General features: G+C 44.9%; 1 protein-coding gene across 1 annotated transcript; it reads left to right on the forward strand.

The window, feature by feature from the left end:
* Positions 1–13,598: 13,598 nt before the first annotated feature.
* Positions 13,599–18,905, forward strand: LOC141145611 (E3 ubiquitin/ISG15 ligase TRIM25-like). Its single transcript, XM_073632439.1, has one exon. The coding sequence runs from the start codon at positions 13,679–13,681 to the stop codon at positions 15,263–15,265; it is 1,587 nt and encodes a 528-aa protein (XP_073488540.1). The 5' UTR covers positions 13,599–13,678; the 3' UTR covers positions 15,266–18,905.
* The last annotated feature ends 3,189 nt before the right edge of the window (positions 18,906–22,094 follow it).

Here is a 22,094-nt window from a genome sequence, read left to right on the forward strand (position 1 = left end):
TCTCCCGCCAAGGGGGGGTGACGTTGGTTTGTCACCGCCCCCCCCCCGAATTATCGAGCACCAGCCGCCACTGTACTGCATGCTCCCAGCAGTGACCGAGCTCTCAGTCTCTCCTAATGATAAAGAGTTGGCGGGACTGGCTCCTGATCATGTGACCACTGACAGCCAATCACAGTGGTCACATGATTGGCCAGTTCTTACCACCCGAAGGCTTAAAGACCCTGATAAATGGATGCCAGGAAGGGTCTTAAATATATTGTTTGAGAGCATTGTATAAAGCGATAGATCCTCTCGGCCAATCAGGAAGTGAGTCTGAGACCTGTTTCCCAGCACCCATAGCCACCCCCCCAGTCCGTTGGTCAGTTCCCAACCTGGCACTTACCCCATCTATGGTGCGGGCGACGGGTGGCAGCTTCCCCTTGCTTCTCCTCCCCGGCATTGCGGCGTCTCCTCCTAGGCCAATTGGAATGCTTCTCCTGCATTAAGGGGAAAAACCTTAAGGGCCCTTTCACACTGGGGTGGTTTGCAGGCACTAATGCGCTAATAATAGCAACTGCAAACCGACCCAAAAGTGCTGGGGGCTTTCACACTGGAGTGGTGCGCTAGCAGGACGGGAAAAACAGTCCTGCTAGCAGCATCTTCGGAGCGGTGAAGGAGCGGAGTATATACCGCTCCTTCACCGCTTCTGCCCATTGAAATCAATGGGACACCGCGGCTATACCGCCGGCAAAGCGCCTCTGCAGAGGCGCTTTGCGGTGGTTTTTAACCCTTTCTCGGCCGCTAGCGGGGGTAAAACCGCCCCGCTAGCGGGCGAATACCGACGGTAAAGCGCCACTTACAATAGCGGCACTTTGCCGCCGACGCCGCCCCCGCCCCAGTGTGAAAGGGCCCTAAGAGTTTACAACCACTTTAAGAAAGGTATGGACTTTAGAGAGAGAGATATCATTTTGCCCCTGTACAAATCATGAGAAGAAATTTAATCTCCAAATATAGAAAGGTTTCTTCACAGTAAGAGCTGTGAAAATGTGAAATAGACTCCCTCCAGAGGTGGTTCTGGCCAGCTTATTAGCTTGCTTTAAGAAAGGCCTGGATTCTTTCCTAAACGTACATAACATAACTGGGTGCTAACTAGGGTTGTCCCGATACCGATACTAGTATCGGTATCAGGACTGATACCGAGCATTTGTGCGAGTAAGTATACTCCCAAAAATGCTCCCGATGCCTAATCCGATACCTAGGAATGTGGCGGCGTTGGTCGCAACCGGAAGTCAGCAGGCGGAGAGGGCAGAGCGGAGAGCAAGGCAACAGGCTGGCAGCAGTGGAACTAGGAGTAAGCTGCCCGGGGCAGGGGTGCAGGGCGCAGCCGCATATTCTGTCAAAATCGGTGACCGGAGCCGTCACATTCAGTAGAGGAAGTGACGTCCTGTGTCTCCGTCGGCGCCTGAGGTTAAACATCACGACGCCCATCTTGGTACACCCTGCACTCGGCCGCAGAAAGCCAGCAGCGGACATCTTATTACACCCAGACCATATAGTTCGGGCTGGATGTAACAAGGTATCCGCTGCTGCGCGCTGCGACCGAGTGCAGGGTGTACCAAGATGGGCGTCGCAGCATATAGTATATACTATACGATAAATTACATGAATGATAAGAAGGAAGGATTTTGCAATGCAATATAGCTTGCAAAATCCTTCCTTTCCTCTTATCATTCATGTCATTTATTGTGCCAGGCCAGCAATTGCCAATCAGTGCTCCATTTCAGTGCCCATCAGTGCCCCTAAGTTCCACCTATCAGTGCCCATAAGTGCCGCCTATCGGTGCCAGCCATCAGTCGGTGCCACCTATCAGTGCTCATCAATCAGTGCCACCTATCAGTGCTATTTCACATGACATTAAAAAAAAGTATCGGTACTTGTACTCGGTCTTAAAAAATATAGAATTGTGTGATCCCCCCCCCCCCCCCCCTTTTTCCTCCTTCCCACTTCAGTTAAACCAGATGGACTTATGTCTTTTTTCAACCTGACTAACTATGTCACTTTATATTAAAGTCACTATGTCCGACATCAGGCACCGCAGAAGGAAAAATTTGCTGTTGGAAGGTAGGTCCTTCCAACTTCCCAACAAATCTATGCACATTGTTAAACTTTACATGTCTTGAAAAACCAGAAGGACTGTGACGGACTACTGTCCTCAACAGGTCACAGGGACTATCTACAGTACGTCACAAAAGTGAATACACCCCTCACATTTTTGTAAATATTTTCTTCTATCTTTTCATGTGACAACACTGAAGAAATGACACTTTGCTACAATGTAAAGTAGTGAGTGTACAGCTTGTATAACAGTGTAAATTTACTGTCCCCTCAAAATAACTCAACACACAGCCATTAATGTCTAAACCGCTGGCAACAAAAGTGAGTACACCCCTAAGTGAAAATGTCCAGATGGGGCCCAATTAGCCACTTTCCCTCCCCGGTGACATGTGACTCGTTAGTGTTACAAGGTCTCAGGTGTGAATGGGGAGCAGGTGAGTTAAATTTGGTGTTATCGCTCTCACTCTCTCATACTGGTCACTGGAAGTTCAACATGGTACTTCATGGAAGAGAACTTTCTGAGGATCTGAAAAAAAGAATTGTTGCTCTACATAAAGATGGCCTAGGCTATAAGAAGATTGCCAAGACCCTGAAACTGAGCTGCAGCACGGTTGGCTAAGACCATACAGCGATATAACAGGACAGGTTCCACTCAGAACAGACCTCGCCATGGTCCACCAAAGAAGTTGAGGTCACGTGCTCAGCGTCATATCCAGAGGTTGTCTTTGGGAAATAGACATATGAGTGCTGCCAGCATTGCTGCAGAGGTTGTAGGGGTGGGGGGTCAGCCTGTCAGTGCTCAGACCATATGCCGCACACTGCATCAAATTGTTCTGCATGGCTGTCGTCCCAGAAGGAAGCCTCTTCTAAAGATGATGCACAAGAAAGCCTGAAAACAGTTTGCTGAAGACAAGCAGACTAAGGACATGGATTACTGGAACCATGTCCTGTGACCTGATGAGACCAAGATTTGGTTCAGATGGACTTGTGTCTTTTTTCAACCTTGGCAACTATGTAACTATGTGTCAAGCATGTGAGGCGACAACCAGGTGAGGAGTACAAAGACAAGTGTGTCTTGCCTACAATCAAGCATGGTGGTGGGAGTGTCATGGTCTGGGGCTGCATGAATGCTGCCGACACTGGGGAGCTACAGATCATTGAGGGAACCATGAATGCCAACATGTACTGTGACATACTGAAGTAGAGCATGATCCCCTCCCTTCAGAGACTGGACCGCAGGGCAGTATTCCAACATGATAACGACCCCAAACACACCTCCAAGATGACCACTGCCTTGCTAAAGAAGCTGAGGGTAAAGGTGATGGACTGGCCAAGCATTTCTCCAGACCTAAACCCTATTGATCATCTGTGGGACATCCTCAAACAGAAGGTGGAGGAGCGCAAGGTCTCTAACATCCACCAGCTCTGTGATGTCCTCATGGAGGAGAGGAAGAGGACTCCAGTGGCAACCTGTGAAGCTCTGGTGAACTCCATGCCCAAGAGGGTTAAGGCAGTGCTGGAAAATAGTGGTGGCCCCACAAAATATTAAAATTATTAATTAAATATTAATAAATACTCCCACTGGTTGTCATGTAGCATTTAAACACAACTATGAGTCATCTGTCATAAGATTTGCTGCCTTCGATCGGGTATATGAAGACCTGCGGGGGGGGGCAACTTTGATAAAAGGGTCCTCTGTCAAGAGGCTAACTGGATATAAAATGTAAAAGTTACTGCATTTCCAGGGCTTAATGATGTTCTTCATTTTAAATCCTTTTTATAATTTGACGTTTCACAACTGTATTTGAACTTCCTTCTCATATGCCTGTAAATATTTCGCTATACAAATGTTTATGTTATGTAATTTAGATGCAGTCTCCTGCATCTAACCGTAACATTGGAACGCGTCACTTCGCCAGCTGTAATAACAGATAGAGACTCACACAGAATATCAATTAACCACTCAGAAAGTTTACGGAAATGGACAATAAACATAAAGAACAATGTGGTCAGATATAAACAGTAAGTGACAGTGGATAACAATCAATACGGATATGAGAACTGCAGATTCAATAATCAGCGCATGGAGTATAGGGGTACAGTGGGACAAATGTCTGATATCTTCAAAGACCTATATCAAACACCTTCCCACTGAAGCCTCAACACAAACATTATTAGTCTGCAATTTTACAAACTATTAAAACCATTGATAGGATGTCCAGAATTGAGAAGGACGAGGTTGGACAAATCCGTGACTGTCTGAAAAAGCAGGGGACACACCTGGAACTGATCGTAAAATGCTTACAGGAGGAAGCCATCCAAAAGCTATCTTCAGGGATGGCTGAACTTCAGATGGAATTATTCACACTAGAGCACAAGCAACTAAACCGTGAGGGGTGAAAAGAAAACATCCATCTGTAGTGGAGATGCACACCCCCTCACACAACCAAGGTCATCATTCCCAGGAAGGGAAATCACCTGAGAGACTTTCCCCAGTCACATGCATGAGAAGCTGTTAAACTACAAATGACAGTTACTTATTTTCCAAGGGTCAAGCAATGGGGTGATCAAGTGAGATGACTTGTCCTCCATACACAGAAACCCTGGTGTTTGTGTGTCCAATAGTGCATGGAAACTGGGTCTCAAGTCATCATCCTGTGATACTTTCCCGACAAGAAAATGAGCACCAGTGGATCTCATTAATAGCTGCCAATCAACTCTTATAGGACGTACACACGGTCGGACTTTGTTCGGACACTCCGACAACAAAATCCTAGGATTTTTTCCGACGGATGTTGGCTCAAACTTGTCTTGCATACACACGGTCACACAAAGTTGTCGGAAAATCCGATCGTTCTGAACGCGGTGACGTAAAACACGTACGTCGGGACTATAAACGGGGCAGTGGCCAATAGCTTTCATCTCTTTATTTATTCTGAGCATGCGTGGCACTTTGTCCGTCGGATTTGTGTACACACCATCGTAATTTCCAACAACGGATTTTGTTGTCGGAAAATTTTATCTCCTGCTCTCCAACTTTGTGTGTCGGAAAATCCGATGGAAAATGTCCGATGGAGCCCCCACACGGTCGGAATTTCCGACAACACGCTCCGATCGGACATTTTCCATCGGAAAATCCGACCGTGTGTACGGGGCATTAGAGTCACCTAGATGAGAGTCGAGCTAAAGGGACAGGACCTTGGACAATGGGGCATGGTCACTACACACATACCTGCAAATTGGCAATCACAGGCAATTCTGGGCATGAACATTATCCAAGGACAGAGACCCACGTTTTGGGACAGGAGCCTTACCTCCTTGAAACCACCTAAAGAGGTTAGACAACTGCTTCAAGCCTTAGAAACCTTGGAGGGTTCAGGCACTGGCTCAGCTTACTTTTGGGAGAGAGTTGGAATTATCTGGTTTCCCCTTCAAGATAGAAATGTAGTTCACCAAGAACTCATACTCGCCATGAATATCAATTCCCAAAATGCAAGGCATTCCGGCCCTTGTGGAGCACCTCCCCTTGAACATAGCCTCCTTTGATGCTACCAGGACTCTCACAGTGGTCAGGTGGGGTACAATGTTAATCAGGATCTGCAACACCAAGAACATGGCACTATAATTACTCCCAGAGAAACCAGATTTTGGACTTGGTTGCCCGCCGAAGTTCAACACATAGGGGAATATTTATTAAATCTGGTGCAGCTGCTCATGGTAGTCAATCATCTTCTAACTTCAGCTCGTTCAATTAAGCTTTGGCTTAATTTGGCATTCTCCAGTTTTAGTAAATAACCCTATAGAACCTAGAGAGTTTCATGGTTGTTGCTATGTGGCAAAGGTGAACATGGCGAAGTGACTGTTTGGGAATGACAACTGCTTTTAGCCTCAAAGGCTCTGGAGGCCCAGGTGCTGACTTACCTAACCTTTAGAAGAGAGTTGGAATCATCTGGGTCCCCAATGAGTATTTTAGTCAGCTACTACAAATGGTTTATCAATGCTCACCATGCTGCCCCAATCCCAAAGTTCAAGCATGAGACAGACCAAAAAGGAGGCAACTGGGAGATTGAGTGAGGACCGGTACAACAGAGGGCATTTGACTTCCTAAAAAGAAAGCTCAGAACGGCCTTGACATTGGCCTTCGTAGACTTCTTCTTCCCCTTGTAGCTTAAGTCAGATGCCAGTACCCAGGCCTAGGGGCCGTGTCCTTGCAAGTTCAGGATGGCAGGAAAGTGTTTTCACTTACGCTAGTCACAGCTTGCACACCACTGAGGGAAACTCTGAATTACAGCTCATTCTAGCCCTGGTGTGGATAATCTTTAAACACTATGCAGTATACCCGACAGAGTACAATTTGAGGTCTGTACTGATAATAACCCCTTGGTGCACCTACAGATCACCAAACTGGTAGCCTAAGAGCAGTGGGTAGCCTGGCTGGTTAAGTTTAAGTTCTTCCTATACTACTTTCCGTTAAAGGGTAACCAGGTAGCAGATGCCTTGCCATGATACTCTCTGACCCAACCACAGCAAGATAGAGACAAGGAAGCTGACCAGGAAGAGGTTCCAGATTTAACCAGAGTCGGTGTCAAGTACCTGTTTGGAGGCCGACTTGACAGGAGGGCATCCCTTGTGGCTGAGCACCGAGGAACCCTGAAGGTGAGAAGAGGGAGTACAAGGCCCAAAGAAGCACATGTGCCTTTTGGGTAGCTCTGCTGGTGGTTGCTGGCAGCTGAGTTCACAGATAGTTGTCAGCTAGTCTGTCAGGACTGATGGCAGGACTTCTGTTGCCCTTGGAGATGCAGCAGGACCAAATCAGTGGCCACAAACAAGATGGCACCTGGGTGGTCAGGAACAATAGCCAAGGTCACACACAGGAATCAGAGGGAGCAGGCAGAAGAGTAGTCAGGTGACAGGCCAGAGTCATGCATGGTTGGGCAGGAGAGGCACAGTCCTTAGAGCAAGCTGGGATCAAACCAGCAATCAGGCAGCAGGAAGGTGCAGAGACAAGCCAGGTCAGTAACAAGCGGTCCAGGGAATACAGGATACACAGGATCAAGGAGTACTGATAGCTGTAAATCATCCAGCAAACTCTAAGAGGTGTGCGTGAACATGCACCAGAGCGCACACCCGCGCTAACGTCTTTTCCTCAGCACATGCTCATTTTTATTCTGCTGTCTTCTTTTAAGCACGTGTCCACCTCTGCTCTGTATCGCACCCTGACAGGTGGACCTAGATGCCAACGAAGAGTGAGCCTCTTTCATGTGAAGAAGCACGCTTGGGCAGAAATGCAGCAGAATAATCTGGTAATTGCCTCAGTAGTAGAGGCCATACAAAGAAGAAAATGTACCAAATGATTCTGCGCTGCCCAGAAAGGCAAATAAGCAGCTAACACGGCTAGTAGGATATAAGCATGTACAGTAAAACAAAAATATGTGTAGCATTAAAAATTGAGATAAAATTCCAACACAAGGACCATATAGTTCAACTGATATTAAAAAACATCTAAGCAAAACTCAAAAGAAAGTCCTCCATGTTAGTAAGACTCATATAAGCTACTGGTACATATAGAAGCAGTGACTTCATGTGAAGAACCAAACAATCGCGTGACATCTGAAGTGCACCACCACCGACAATGAGAAGGCTTACCAGATTTCGTGGACCCAAGAGGACATACGTCCTATTGGGTCAAATAAGGCTTGGGTGGTGGATTGTGGTAGATGTTCCGGAGGAATGGTAGGGATGGACATCCAAGAGTAAACCACAAATTGGTGTGTCCCTCAGAGTGATGTTGAGCAATGGGTGGCAATGCTGTTTCTGCACTGAAGGAAAGCAGCTCCAATTCGTGGTTTACTCTTGGATGTCCATCCCTACCATTCCTCCGGAACATCTACCACAATCCACCACCCAAGCCTTATTTGACCCAATGGGACGTATGTCCTCTTGGGTCCACGAAATCTGGTAAGCCTTCTCATTGTCGGTGGTGGTGCACTTCAGATGTCACGCGATTGTTTTGTTCTTCACATGAAGTCACTGCTTCTATATGGACCAGTAGCTTATATGAGTCTTACTAACATGGAGGACTTTCTTTTGAGTTTTGCTTAGATGTTTTTTAATATCAGTTGAACTATATTGTCCTTACATTGGAATTTTATCTCAATTTAGTAGAGGCCATACAACTCTGGTGAAAGTCCAGTAGTCGAGAAAGGAAGGAACTGCTACTTGAGACACAGAGGGTATTCAAAGAATGGAACAGATTTGTCCTGAAAGACAGCATACTGTAATGCAGGATGGTGTGCCCCACAACTCAGTGGTAACCTGGAAGGTTGTACTGCCAAGGCCCTAGGCTCTCCCTGTGACTGAGAGAATCCATGTGGATACTGGGGCATACACAAGACGCATGAATGGTTCAAGAGGCAGGCCATGTGCATGGGACTGTTCCAGTTGATCGAGCAAGTCTGCCAACACTGTGTGATCTGCTCAATGTCAAAAGAAGCGGACCCAGCCAGGACCTGGAACACACCGACTCTACTTGAAGTACCAGCTGTTGATTTCCTGACTCTTGACCCATCTGAAGATGAATATCCCCACATATTGGGTGGACTGTCACAGACCTAGCCGGGACAGATGCTGTTGGAGAGGACTGTATGCAAGCCTGTTGCCTTTTGATTATGGGCCCTGGATTTTCAATGGAACGGTGCTCTTTGTGGGGTGCATTGGAGGTCCAGTTTGAACTGTATTAATCGGACTCAGTCGTGTATATATGTATATATTGTTTGTTGTTTGATTCTGTTGGGGACTCCTTGCTGTGGATCTGTGTCCCTGAAGAGGGAGGGGGGGTTCCTCCAGCAGCCCCCTGCTGATAAGACTGATTCATTCTGTTGGGACACATCCTATGAGGAGATGCTGGTGTCATCAACCTGTGTTTATGTTAATTGAATGAGCTAATGACATTGTCCTCTATACAATGTAGGAGACGGGACGACTGCTATTGTGTTGATAACTGTGTGAAGCTCGGTGACCACAAGTCTGGGCGAAAGGTCATGTCTCAGTCACCTAGGCTGTATAAAGGATTAGATAATTAGCTCATGTTAATTAGGTTACGTTTGTATTGTTAGAGTAATCTTCTCCTGTGTATATAAGACTGTAGTCTGGTTCTGAATAAAGTGAGTTCATGGTAGCAACAAGCAAGTGTCGCCTTGTTTTCTGCTCAGAGAGGTTGGAATATCTGATATCTGTATACAGACTGGGAGGAAGTGGTATATGACGGAAGCACTCAAGCGGAGTGTGGGACGTTCCGTGACATTGGTGGCAAGCAGCGGGAAAGCTTCCTGCAGTCTGGGACATCCAAACTTCCATCTGGATCCAAGGTCCAGATAGCAGGAGAGGAGAGGTACAGATACCAGCCGCCATGGATGAGGAATTCAGAAGGAGGTTGCGAGAGATGCAGATACAGCACAGAGGACCAGTATCGGAGCAGGTCCTGCTGGGATGGTGTGATTCTATTCGCTGCAAACTCTGGAAGGAAGCGCTAGCCCGTGAGCAGCGACACCAGGGAAAAGTTCTCCCCTCCATCGAGGAAAGGTACTGGTCGCAGTACGGACTGCGGGTGCGGTTTTTGGGAGAAAAACCACACAAGAAGCAGACAGCTGAATTAAGCAGGCTGGTCTGGGCAGAGATAAAGCTGGATGAGAGCTACAGAGCCCTCCGGTGGCATGTATCCCAAGCATGTCCCTGGATAGCGGATGACAGCCCAACGGAAGGCTTAAGCTACGGCGGCTTGGGACTGTTGTTTGTGAAGCTGACAGGGGACCCTAACTTTGGGAGTGATTTGGAGCGGCAGGTGGACGAAATCATGGATTTCAGAGAAGGGCTACTGAACATTTCGGAAGTGCACTGGGCACAGGAAGATTTGGAGTTTCTGGCCGTTCAGGAATGGGAGCTAGAGATCGCCTACAGACGTCTGCTAGACATTGCTCAGTGCCAGGGCTGGGCTCCCTTTGCCTGGGACTATCAGGAAATACCAGCTGTCAACCCTGAAATCCTGGCCGAAGAGTCGGCAATGTGGCAGAGCAATAGTGTGCTTTGCCAACCTGCCCCCACAGCTATGGAGGCGGAGGTCTTATGGCGGATGCAGCAAGTGCTGACTGACCTTGATGATCCTGTTTCTGCATGGGATGATCATGGATGGAGGAATGTGCCTGTCCAGCAGCATGCCAGAGAATCTGCAGCGGAAAATCTGGAGATTGCCATCCCCACACCTGAAGTGCTGACAACCGGGCAGAGCTCTGCTAACCTCTGCCCAGCACTGATAGCATCTTCTGGATTCCATGGACAGGAGATGGTGAACCTCCATCCCCAGATACCAGTTGCAGAGACGGGGGATTTGATAGACTTTTCTGCTGAGGAGGAACCATTGAGTGAGCCCCCAGCAGAAGAGTTGGGATTAGGGCCAAACTTCATTGCACTCTGCTCAGCACTGATGGCATCTTCTGAGTTCCACGGACAGGAGATGGTGAACCTCTATCCACAGACACCAGTTATAGAGGTAGGGGATTTAATAGACTTTTCTGCTGAGGAAGAACAACCTGATGAGCCTCCAGCAGAAGAGCTGCTATTGGGGCCAAACTTCACTGTGCTCTGCCCCGCACCAACAGCAGTATCTGTGGAGTTACAGGGAACTTCCCCAGTTGAAGCACCGGCAACCGGGCAGAGTGCTACCAACCTCTGGCCATCACCTGCAACAACTACAGAGTTCCAGGGAGGTGGGGCAGTCGGCCTCCCTCTCCAACAGGTAGCCAGAGCAGATGGTGTGGGGTTTCCAGCAGAAGGGCTGGCAACAGGGCCGAGGACTGCTGGACTCTGCCCTCAACTAACAGAGGATGGATTTCCTGTGAAGGTGGATGGGACTTCAGTCTCCACCTGTATACCCCAGGGATGCTGGGCAGTCGGCCCAGATCCCCAACAGCATGACAGAGTGAGCCCAGACACCCTGTCTTCTCTCCAGCGGCAGAAAGGATTCCAGGGAGAAGAGCCAGTCCAGGCCTCTCCCCAGCGGCAGATATGTTCTCTGAGAGAGGCAGAGGTTGGCTGGGTGAGTAATACTCTGTTTGGAACAATTTGTTTAGGGTACTGTGTGGGTACAGGCAGTAGAGGACTGGAACTATGGACTAACTTCGGAGTCAACCCGTCTGGGGTCTCCTCCTGTGTTAGTCTCCTGCCGAAAGGGGAGAAATGTCACAGACCTAGCCGGGACAGAGGCTGTTGGAGAGGACTGTATGCAAGCCTGTTGCCTTTTGATTATGGGCCCTGGATTTTCAATGGAACGGTGCTCTTTGTGGGGTGCATTGGAGGTCCAGTTTGAACTGTATTAATCGGACTCAGTCGTGTATATATGTATATATTGTTTGTTGTTTGATTCTGTTGGGGACTCCTTGCTGTGGATCTGTGTCCCTGAAGAGGGAGGGGGGGTTCCTCCAGCAGCCCCCTGCTGATAAGACTGATTCATTCTGTTGGGACATATCCTATGAGGAGATGCTGGTGTCATCAACCTGTGTTTATGTTAATTGAATGAGCTAATGACATTGTCCTCTATACAATGTAGGAGACGGGACGACTGCTATTGTGTTGATAACTGTGTGAAGCTCGGTGACCACAAGTCTGGGCGAAAGGTCATGTCTCAGTCACCTAGGCTGTATAAAGGATTAGATAATTAGCTCATGTTAATTAGGTTACGTTTGTATTGTTGAGTAATCTTCTCCTGTGTATATAAGACTGTATTCTGGTTCTGAATAAAGTGAGTTCATGGTAGCAACAAGCAAGTGTCGCCTTGTTTTCTGCTCAGAGAGGTTGGAATATCTGATATCTGTATACAGACTGGGAGGAAGTGGTATATGACGGAAGCACTCAAGCGGAGTGTGGGACGTTCCGTGACATTTGGTGGCAGTGGTGGGAATGTCACAGACCTAGCCGGGACATGGACCATTTGATCAAGTTTGCAGAAATCATGCCAGCACATGACCGCATCCCAGATAATGTGGAATTACTTTTGCTTCCGAAATGCCTGCGCACAAGATACATTGGGGTCCCTGCTTTGAAAGGTTTTCCATGAGTGGTGCCGCTCACTGGGCATCAGGAAGACACCATGTACTCAAAAGCTATAGGGACATGTCAGAGGTTTTACCACACCATAAATCAGATGCTGAGGGGCCGCCTAGCCCATGAGGAGTGGAAGAAATGGGTTCATTACTGTGGTGTGGAAGTACAATCATAAATAACACTTGGCGACAGGTCACTCCCCATGCCACATAATATTTGGCTGTACCTCAAGGAACCCACCAATCTTTGGGTCGTTGTTCATGCTGAAGAGCTGGGACATCATGGATTCAAATGCGTAAGTGTCTTCAGATGGAGGTGCAGTAGTTCCTGAAAGATCAATCTTGAGTTAAACAAGAGTCAGATCCTCCAGATGCTGACCCGAAACCTGGGCACATGGTTCTCACACAATGCAAGCAAGGGGACACACCAAAAAGCTGCAGGCACCAAAATATTACAAAATAATTTCACCAAAACAGAGCATCAGAAAAGAAAAGAAAAACATACGTGTCAATGGTTATTCACTCAATGTGAGGAAGAAATATAAGAAAATGGCATATAAAAGTGTCAGGGCTGGGCTCAGCCCTTCCTTTTCAGAGCTGGCCACTCAGCTGTCGGCTAATTGCCAGCTTCTATCTCTCCACTGTGACTCAGCTGTTGATGATATCCTGCTCGTCAGTCCTGCCTACTTAAGTCGTTCAGCCCAGTGGATCTCTGCCTTCGCCATGGTCAACATCACAGAGACATCTCCGGTGTTCCTGTTTAAAGACTTTCTTTGCTGACATCCCTTCTGTCTCCAGATCCTGCTTGTTATTCCACTACATTGATCCCTGACTTCTGGCTTGGCTGACTATCTTTTCCGGTTACTGAACTTTGGCTATGTTTTGACTACGTTTGTTCTTTTTTACTTTTATTATTAAACAAGTGTGATTTAACTGTACTTCAGTCTCGGTCTGATTTCATGGTTTCTGACAAAAAGTCACTATAGTTTAAAAAGCAGGGAATTGATTAAAATGTATGTCAAGCTAAAAAATCTTTTAAAGTTTTGTGTAGAGTCGGGAAGGATAAGAAGGTAAGTAAGGTTTTTTGCTGCTATCTGGGACACCGTTAGAGAGATTTCTCCATTTCCTGTCCTGCTGACAATGGTTCTATTCTATTTATTCTCCCCTTGGGACTTTAATGCGGCAGGATAGAAGATATGTAACAGGAACAAAAATAAAAAAAAGTTTACAGGGGTTAGGAGTTCTAGCTCTATTTCTTTAATGGAGCCCTAGATAGCAGTAAAGACTTGCTTGGAGTTCTGATCCTTCCCCATTGTATTCAGAACTAAGGAAAAAAGTTTGGCTGGGCGTATTCATTAAGAATGACCTTTGTACCTACTTTTTAACAGCTGCAAGACTAGCACAACTCCATCCTGTACATAGAACTATGACACACCCTTCAGACTTTCAGCTGAGACTCTCAGTTTCATTTCTCTCTTCTGCTGTCAGCGATGGCGTCTTCTGATCTGAGACGGGAGCTGGACTGTTCCATCTGTCTGAGCATTTATACAGATCCTGTAAACCTGAGTTGTGGACACAACTTCTGCCGGGTCTGTATTGATCGTGTGTTGGATACACAGAAGAGATCTGGAGGTTATTCCTGTCCTGAGTGCAGAGAAGAGTTCCAGGATTGGCCTTTACTGCACAGGAACATAACATTACGTAACATCGTGGAGACTTTCCGGTCTACTCAGCTGGATACGAAGGAGACTGGAATCTTCTGTACACAATGTATTCACTCTCCTGTACCTGCTGTTAAATCCTGCCTGCTATGTGAAGCTTCTCTGTGTGATAATCACCTGAGAGTCCACAGCAAGTCTCCAGAACATGTCCTAACTGATCCCACCACTTCCATGGAGAACAGAAAATGCTCCATCCATAGAGAACTACTCAAATATTACTGCACTGAGGACTCTGCCTGTATCTGTGTGTCCTGCAGGCTGGATGGAGAACACCGGGGACACAAGGTGGAGACTCTGGATGAGGCTTCCGAGAAGAAGAAACAGAAACTCAGAAATGTTCTGCAGGAAATGATTTCTAATAGAAAGGAGATTGAGGAAAGAGTCCAGAGTCTGCAGGAACGTAAGCAAAGAGTAAAAGAAAAATCAGCTGGTGAACGAGAGAAAGTCACTACCCTGTTCATAGAGCTCAGGAGACAGCTGGAGGACCTGGAGAAGAGAGTCCTGAGGAACATCTCCAGCCAGGAAGAGCGGATCTCACACTCATTGTGTGACTTGATTGATCAGCTGGAAATAAAGAAGGAGGATCTGTCCAGGAAGATGGAGGACATTGAGGAGCTGTGTAACATGACTGACTCACTGACTGTCCTACAGGAATCAGACACAGGGGACTTGTGTGATACTGAGGAGGGAGATGATGAGGACAGAGAGAGACATGATAGACTCCTCCATAACGGAGAGGATCTGGATGTGTTTGGAATCTCACACACATTACATACGGGGTTATCTGATATAATAAAAGAGGTAAATGTATTCTTCAATATACCGAAAGCTTCAGACATATTACTGGATGTGAACACAGCTCATAATAATCTACAGATATCAGATGACATGAAAACTGTATCCTGGTCAGATATAAAGCAGAATCGTCCAGAAACACCGGCGAGATTTCAGGATTATAGAAATGTATTAGGAAGCAGGAAATTTTCCTCGGGGCGACATTACTGGGAAGTAGATGTCAGTAAGTCAGAGTGTTGGGTGGTCGGGATGTGTTATCCCAGTATAGAGAGGAGAGGAGGCCAGTCAGGGATTGGAAATAATAAGAAGTCCTGGTGTTTGTACAGATATTATCAGTATTCCATAAAACATGACAATAAAATGATCCATGTATCTGACAATCTCCTCAGTAACAGAGTCAGGATCTATGTGGATTATGAGGCCGGGCAGCTGTCCTTTTATGATCTGTGTGACCCGATCAGACACCTCCACACCTTCACCACCACCTTCACTGAGCCCCTCCATGTCGGGATAGCTGTAGGGGAAGGTCATGTAACTATATCTGGGGAAGGGGGACTGTGAAGAATTATAATGCAGCAGGGAATCTGCTGACAAAACAGAAATCTGAATCTCGTTCCCTACACCAAATTCTTGGCACTAACAAATCTCAGCATTGAAGAGCGTACGGTGATCACTTCCAGTGCTCAATAATACGAATGAGAGTTTTCAGGGGCTTATTTAGTTTTCGGGGACTAGAACAAGGAAATAAAGTTAAAGGGTTAAGTGTTAACTATATGATTGAAGTGTTAAAATGTATCTAAATCCTAACACAAAAATCTCATACAGTGTAGTTTACCAGTCCGCACATGTGGAGGCTGCCTTCGTTTTCCTTTTCGTTACTTTTTCCCTTCATTTTCACCTGGTAATCCTTCCAGTAACACCCTCCCTGTCCTACGGTGACAACTCTCACTCTCTGCACTGTATCTATAGAGAAGAAACGTTGTCACTCTAGGAAGTGTTAGGACTACTTAACCGCTTCACCCCCCCGGAAGAATTTACCCCCCTCTTCCTGACTGGAGCACTTTTTGCGATTCGGCACCCCCGTCGCTTTAACTGACAATTGCGGCGGTCGTGCGACGTGGCTCCCAAACAAAATTGACGTCCTTTTTTTCCCCCCACAAATAGAGCTTTCTTTTGGTGGTATTTGATCACCTCTGCGGTTTTTATTTTTTGCGCTATAAACAAAAAAATAGCATCAATTTTGAAAAAAAAAAAACGCATTATTTTGTACTTTTTGCTATAATAAATATCCCCCCAAAAATATTTTTTTTCCTCAGTTTAGGCCGATACGTATTCTTCTACGTATTTTTGGTAAAAATGAAAATTTGCAATAAGCGTATATTGATTGGTTTGCGTTTACAAAATAGGGGATAGTTTTTATGGCAATTTTATCATTAATTTTTTTTTTTTTTTACTAGTAATGGCGGCGATCAGCGATTTTTATCGTTACTGCGACATTATGGCGGACGCATCGGACATTCTTGGCACATTTTTGGGACCATTGTCATTTATACAGCGATCAGTGCTATAAAAATGCATTGATTACTGTAAAAATGTCACTGGCAGGGAAGGGGTTAGTAGGTTAGTATTATGGCAATTTTATCATTCATTTTTTTTTTTTACTAGTAATGGCGGCGATCATCGATTTTTATCGTGACTGCGACATTATGGCGGACAGATCGGACATTTTTGACACATTTTTGGGACCATTGTCATTTATACAGCGATCAGAGCTATACAAATGCACTGATTCCTGTGTAAATGACACTGTCAGTGAAGGGGTTAACCACTAGGGGGGCAGTGTAAGGGTTAAGTATGTCCTGGGGAGTGATTTTAACTGTAGGGGGCGTGGCTACGTATGACACGTCACTGATCTCTGCTCCCGATCACAGGGAGCAGAGATCAGTGACACTTGTCACTAGGCAGAACGGGGAGATGCTTGTTTACATTAGCATCTCCCCGTTCGGCGATCACGGGTATCCCAGCGGCGATCGAGTCCGTGGGACCCCCGACCCGGCTCACGCAGCTCCCGGCCGGCGCGCACGCGATGGCACGGCGGCAAATTTAAAGGGACGTACGGGTACGCCCATTTGCAAAGCCATGCCATTCTGCCGTCATACATCGGCGTGCGCCGGTCGGGAACCGGTTAACGCCTCCCTGTCCTAAAACATGGGGGAGTAGTTCTATAGTTCACAGGTGAACAGAGGCACTCCGGGTATTGATTACAGCATGTGAGACAAAGAGAAATGAGCGTGTCCCCCCCCATGGAGCGCTGACCACCAGCAGATACAAATGTAACGACCACTGACCACACTTCCCAATGATGTGCGTTATGGATTGTTTTAGCTCTGTCATATCTCCTGTATCCTTTTATACCGGTTCTATAAAATTTGTATCATTTCGGTCAGAGAGGATGAACATAGGAAGCAAGCCGATAGTAGACATGTGCAATTCGTTTCCTTCCAAATTCGTTTTTTTAACGAATTTCGACAAATTACAAAATATCCGAATTAACGAAAAACCCGTTGAACAAATTTTTCAGAATATTCGTAAATTCAAATCGAAAATAAAAATGAAATTTCAAAAGAACGAAAACCCGAAAATTCTAATATCTGAAATAATAACCAACTAATAATAACTTAACTCTTACCAACTATTAAATTATAGGTATTGGAATTTCCTTTCAAATTTGGCTGTTAGCGAACGTAACGAACACGAATTTATCCGAAGTTACGAATTATCCGAAATAAAGAATTGCCGTATCTAAACGTATGGAACGTAATGAACTACTAATAAAAAATAACAATAATAATAAAAACTTTAATATTATTATTATTAATTAATTCTGTTCCATTTGTTTAGATAACTTTGGAAAAATTCGGATCCGTTACGTTGTCTAATGCCCCGTACACATGATCTGATTTTCCAACAACTTTGTGTGACCGTGTGTATGCAAGACAAGTTTGAGCCAACATCCGTCGGAAAAAATCCAGGGATTTTGTTGTCGGAATGTCCGAGCAAAGTCCGACCGTGTGTACGCCCTATAACAGTCAAATTTGACAGGAAATTCCAATACCTATAATTTAATAGTTAGCTATTATTAGTTAGTTATTTTGTTATTAAAGTAAAAGAAGGGAGCACTTCAATTGCCACATCCGTAAATTCAGGGAAAAATGGGAAGGGTACTAGCCAGAGTAACCAAATGTCGGACTTTGAAGGCAAGGAAACAATGGAGAGATGACCAAGATTATTGTTCATCACATTTATTGAACAAAGTACAAAATATAAACATAGTATTCAAAATGGATAAGAAGCGCAAAATACATGCATATGATACAGTTTGTACAGCGAGCCCTTGTGCGTCTACGCGTTTCGCCATTAGGCTTCTTCAGGACACGACCAAGGTTCAGAGACGTTATTATTTGGAATTTTCGGATTTTCTTGCTTATTTTCAGATTTTCTTTCTTATTTTCAGATTTTCTTTCTTATTTTCGAATTTTGCGGATTTTCACATTTCTGAGTTTTCAAATTTACAAATTTTCGAATTTACGGATTTTCTAATTTACAAATTTCGATCATAACAAATGACCCGAAAAACGAAAAGAAAAACGAATGAAACGAAAACTAACATAATTTTCGGCAGTGCACACGTCTAGCTGATAGAGGTGTGAGTGTGTGCAGGGAGGAGCTTCCACATGTCAGTAAATGTACCAGCTGTCAGTAAGAAGAAGCAGGAAAAATATCTGATGAGGACAACATGACACCTTACAGGACGACACCTTACAGGACGACACCTTTACAGGAGCCATGATGATGGGTTATCTGATTTATTTAGATTTTAGAACCTTTTTTTATATTTCTTCTCTTTAAAGTGTATTTATAAATCCCATATCATATAAAGAATATGGCAGTAAATCTCGGTGATGGTCCATCTATCTGTATACATTTATTAATAAATAATTCATAAGAGATTTTTTTTTTGTAATTTGATGTTTGATTCTCTGTGACAATTGATAGCTGTCAAGGTCAGGAGGTGGTGGTAAGGGAGATAAAAAGGTCCATGCTTCTGTAGGGCAGGGGTATTGAACCACTTGAAGACCAAGCCTTTTTGTTGCTTACAAGTTAAAATCAGTATTTTTTGCAAGAAAATGATTTAGAACCCCTAAACATTATATATATATATATATATATATATATATATATATATACGGTATATATATATATATATATATATATATATATATATATATATATATATATATAAAAATAATTTTAGCAGAGACCCTAGAGAATACAATGGCGGCCGTTGCAATATTTTATGTCACACTGTATTTGCGCAGCGGTCTTTCAAATGCAATTTTTTGGGAAAAAATACACTTCAGTGAATTTACCGTATATACTCGAGTATAAGTCGTTCCGAGTATAAGTCGAGGCCCTAATTTACCACATAAAAATGGGAAAATCTTATTGACTCGAGTATAAGACGAGGGTGAGAAATGCGCAGCTACTGAAAGTGGAAAAGAGGGTCAACATTGCCCATTTGCAGCCTCACTGTGCCCATTTGCAGCCATAGGTCCCCCGAACTTCAAACTCGGTAGTTAAGGGTTCCTAGATGCTCCCTTAGCTGCAGCCAAAATTTGGGGTCTCTGAACTCAAAGTGTCCCGAAATGACATTGCTGCAGATGGACACAGTTGACTGATACAGTTGACTGACTTTGGGGCCCCGTATCCACCAAATTTGGGGTTCCTAGCACCAAGTTGCCCTGAGATACGGGGCCCCAAATTCGGTTCAGAAAATGTCAAGCACTTTTCTGCAGCAGAGAATGGCATTTTCCGAACTGATTTTGGGGCCCCGTATCTCCGGGCCACTTGGTGCTAGGAACTCCAGCTTTGCATATGTTGTGGTACCATATGTGGTGCGTATGTATTCACCCCTCCTTTGTTATGAAGCCCATAAAAAGCTCTGGTGCAACCAATTACCTTCAGAAGTCACATAATTAGTGAAATGATGTCCACCTGTGTGCAATCTAAGTGTCACATGATCTGTCATTACATAGACACACCTTTGTGAAAGGCCCCAGAGGCTGCAACACCTAAGCAAGAGGCACCACTAACCAAACACTGCCATGAAGACCAAGGAACTCTCCAAACAAGTAAGGGACAATGTTGTTGAGAAGTACAAGTCAGGGTTAGGTTATAAAAAAAATATCCAAATCTTTGATGATCCCTAGGAGCACCATCACATCTATCATAACCAAATGGAAAGAACATGGCACAACAGCAAACCTGCCAAGAGACGGACGCACACCAAAACTCACGGACCGGGCAAGGAGGGCATTAATCAGAGAGGCAGCACAGAGACCTAAGGTAACCCTGGAGGAGCTGCAGAGTTCCACAGCAGAGACTGGAGTATCTGTACATAGGACGACAATAAGCCGTACGCTCCATAGAGTTGGGCTTTATGGCAGAGTGGCCAGAAGAAAGACATTACTTTTAGCAAAAAACAAAATGGCACGTTTTGAGTTTGCGAAAAGGCATGTGGGAGACTCCCAAAATGTATGGAGGAAGGTGCTCTGGTCTGATGAGACTAAAATTGAACTTTTTGGCCATCAAAGAAAACGCTATGTCTGGCGCAAACCCAACACATCACATCACCCAAAGAACACCATCCCCACTGTGAAACATGGTGGTGGCAGCATCATGCTGTGGGGATGTTTTTCAGCAGTCAGGACTGGGAAACTGGTCAGAGTTGAGGGAAAGATGGATGGTGCTAAATATAGGGATATTCTTGTGCAAAACCTGTAGCACTCTGTGTGTGATTTGAGGCTAGGACGGAGGTTCACCTTCCAGCAGGACAATGACCCCAAACACACTGCTAAAGCAACACTTGAGTGGTTTAAGGGGAAACATGTAAATGTGTTGGAATGGCCTAGTCAAATCCCAGACCTCAATCCAATAGAAAATCTGTGGTCAGACTTAAAGATTGCTGTTCACAAGTGCAAACCATTCCAACTTGAAGGAGCTGGAGCAGTTTTTGCAAGGAGGAACGGGCAAAAATCCCAGTGATAAGATGTGGCAAGCTCATAGAGACTTATCCAAAGCGACTTGGAGCTGTCATGGTGGCTCTACAAAGTATTGACTTTAGGGGGGTGAATAGTTATGCACGTTGACTTTTTCTGTTATTTTGTCCTATTTGTTGTTTGCTTCACAATAAAAAAAAAATCTTCAAAGTTGTGGGCGTGTTCTGTAAATTAAATGATGCAAATCCTCAAACAATCCATGTTAATTCCAGGTTGTGAGGCAACAAAACACAAAAAAGGTCAAGGGGGGTGAATACTTTTGCAAGGCACTGTGTGTGTGTGTGTATATGATATATATATATATATATATATATATATATATATATATATATATATATATAAATAATATATATATAAATATATATATATATATATATATATATATATAAATTATATATATATATATATATATATATATATATATATATATATATATATATATATATATATATATATATATATACATACACACACACACACAGTGCCTTGCAAAAGTATTCACCCCCCTTGACCTTTTTTGTGTTTTGTTGCCTTGCATTTTATAGTTGGCCCCCCTACTTTTGTCCCTGTCCCCCATAAATATGAAAGCTGGAGACGCCACTGTATGCTGGTGACATCTCTTCTTTTTTGACACCCTGGGGGGCCCCAATACAGTAGGAAGGGGGCTCACTACAGAACATGTGAAAGGGCCCCATTGCAGGATTGTAATAAAGGGCCCCAGGAGATATATAATTGCATTTTATAGTTGGCCCCCTTACTTTTGTAAACATGCTTTTTAACAGCGGCAGAATAGCGGCTCGTGTGAAAAGGGGCCTAATTGTAAGAATTGCAATGAATTTGATTGAACACGAAGTATAAATGCCTCGTTTCCACTGAGTGGATCGGTTCGGGTCGGTACAGTTTGGAAGGCCTGGAATGGTCCGGTCTATTCTGGTGAGCGTTTCCACTGCGAGTCGGACCACAAGGGGCCATACAGGGTTTAGAAAAAATGCCTAGTGTGATGTCATATTAGTGCGACAAGAAACGTGAGAAACAACAACAACAATGGAGGTCATCCAGCAGCTCATCTTTTCTCTGGTTGCCTTTTGGTTCTTCATATTTAAAAAACATGCCGCACTGTATGAGAGAAGGTTGTGAGCGGCAATGAGAAACACAGCAGAAAAGAAAATATAACTTCTAGCTTGGATATGTAGCCGAGAGGAGACGTACACCTTTATGCGGCAAAGACAAAGACGGCAGCGCTATAGGGTAAGCAAATGACCCACCTACCT

The sequence above is a fragment of the Aquarana catesbeiana genome, linkage group LG05 (assembly GCF_042186555.1).
Source record: "Aquarana catesbeiana isolate 2022-GZ linkage group LG05, ASM4218655v1, whole genome shotgun sequence".
NCBI classification, from domain to species: Eukaryota; Metazoa; Chordata; class Amphibia; order Anura; family Ranidae; genus Aquarana; species Aquarana catesbeiana.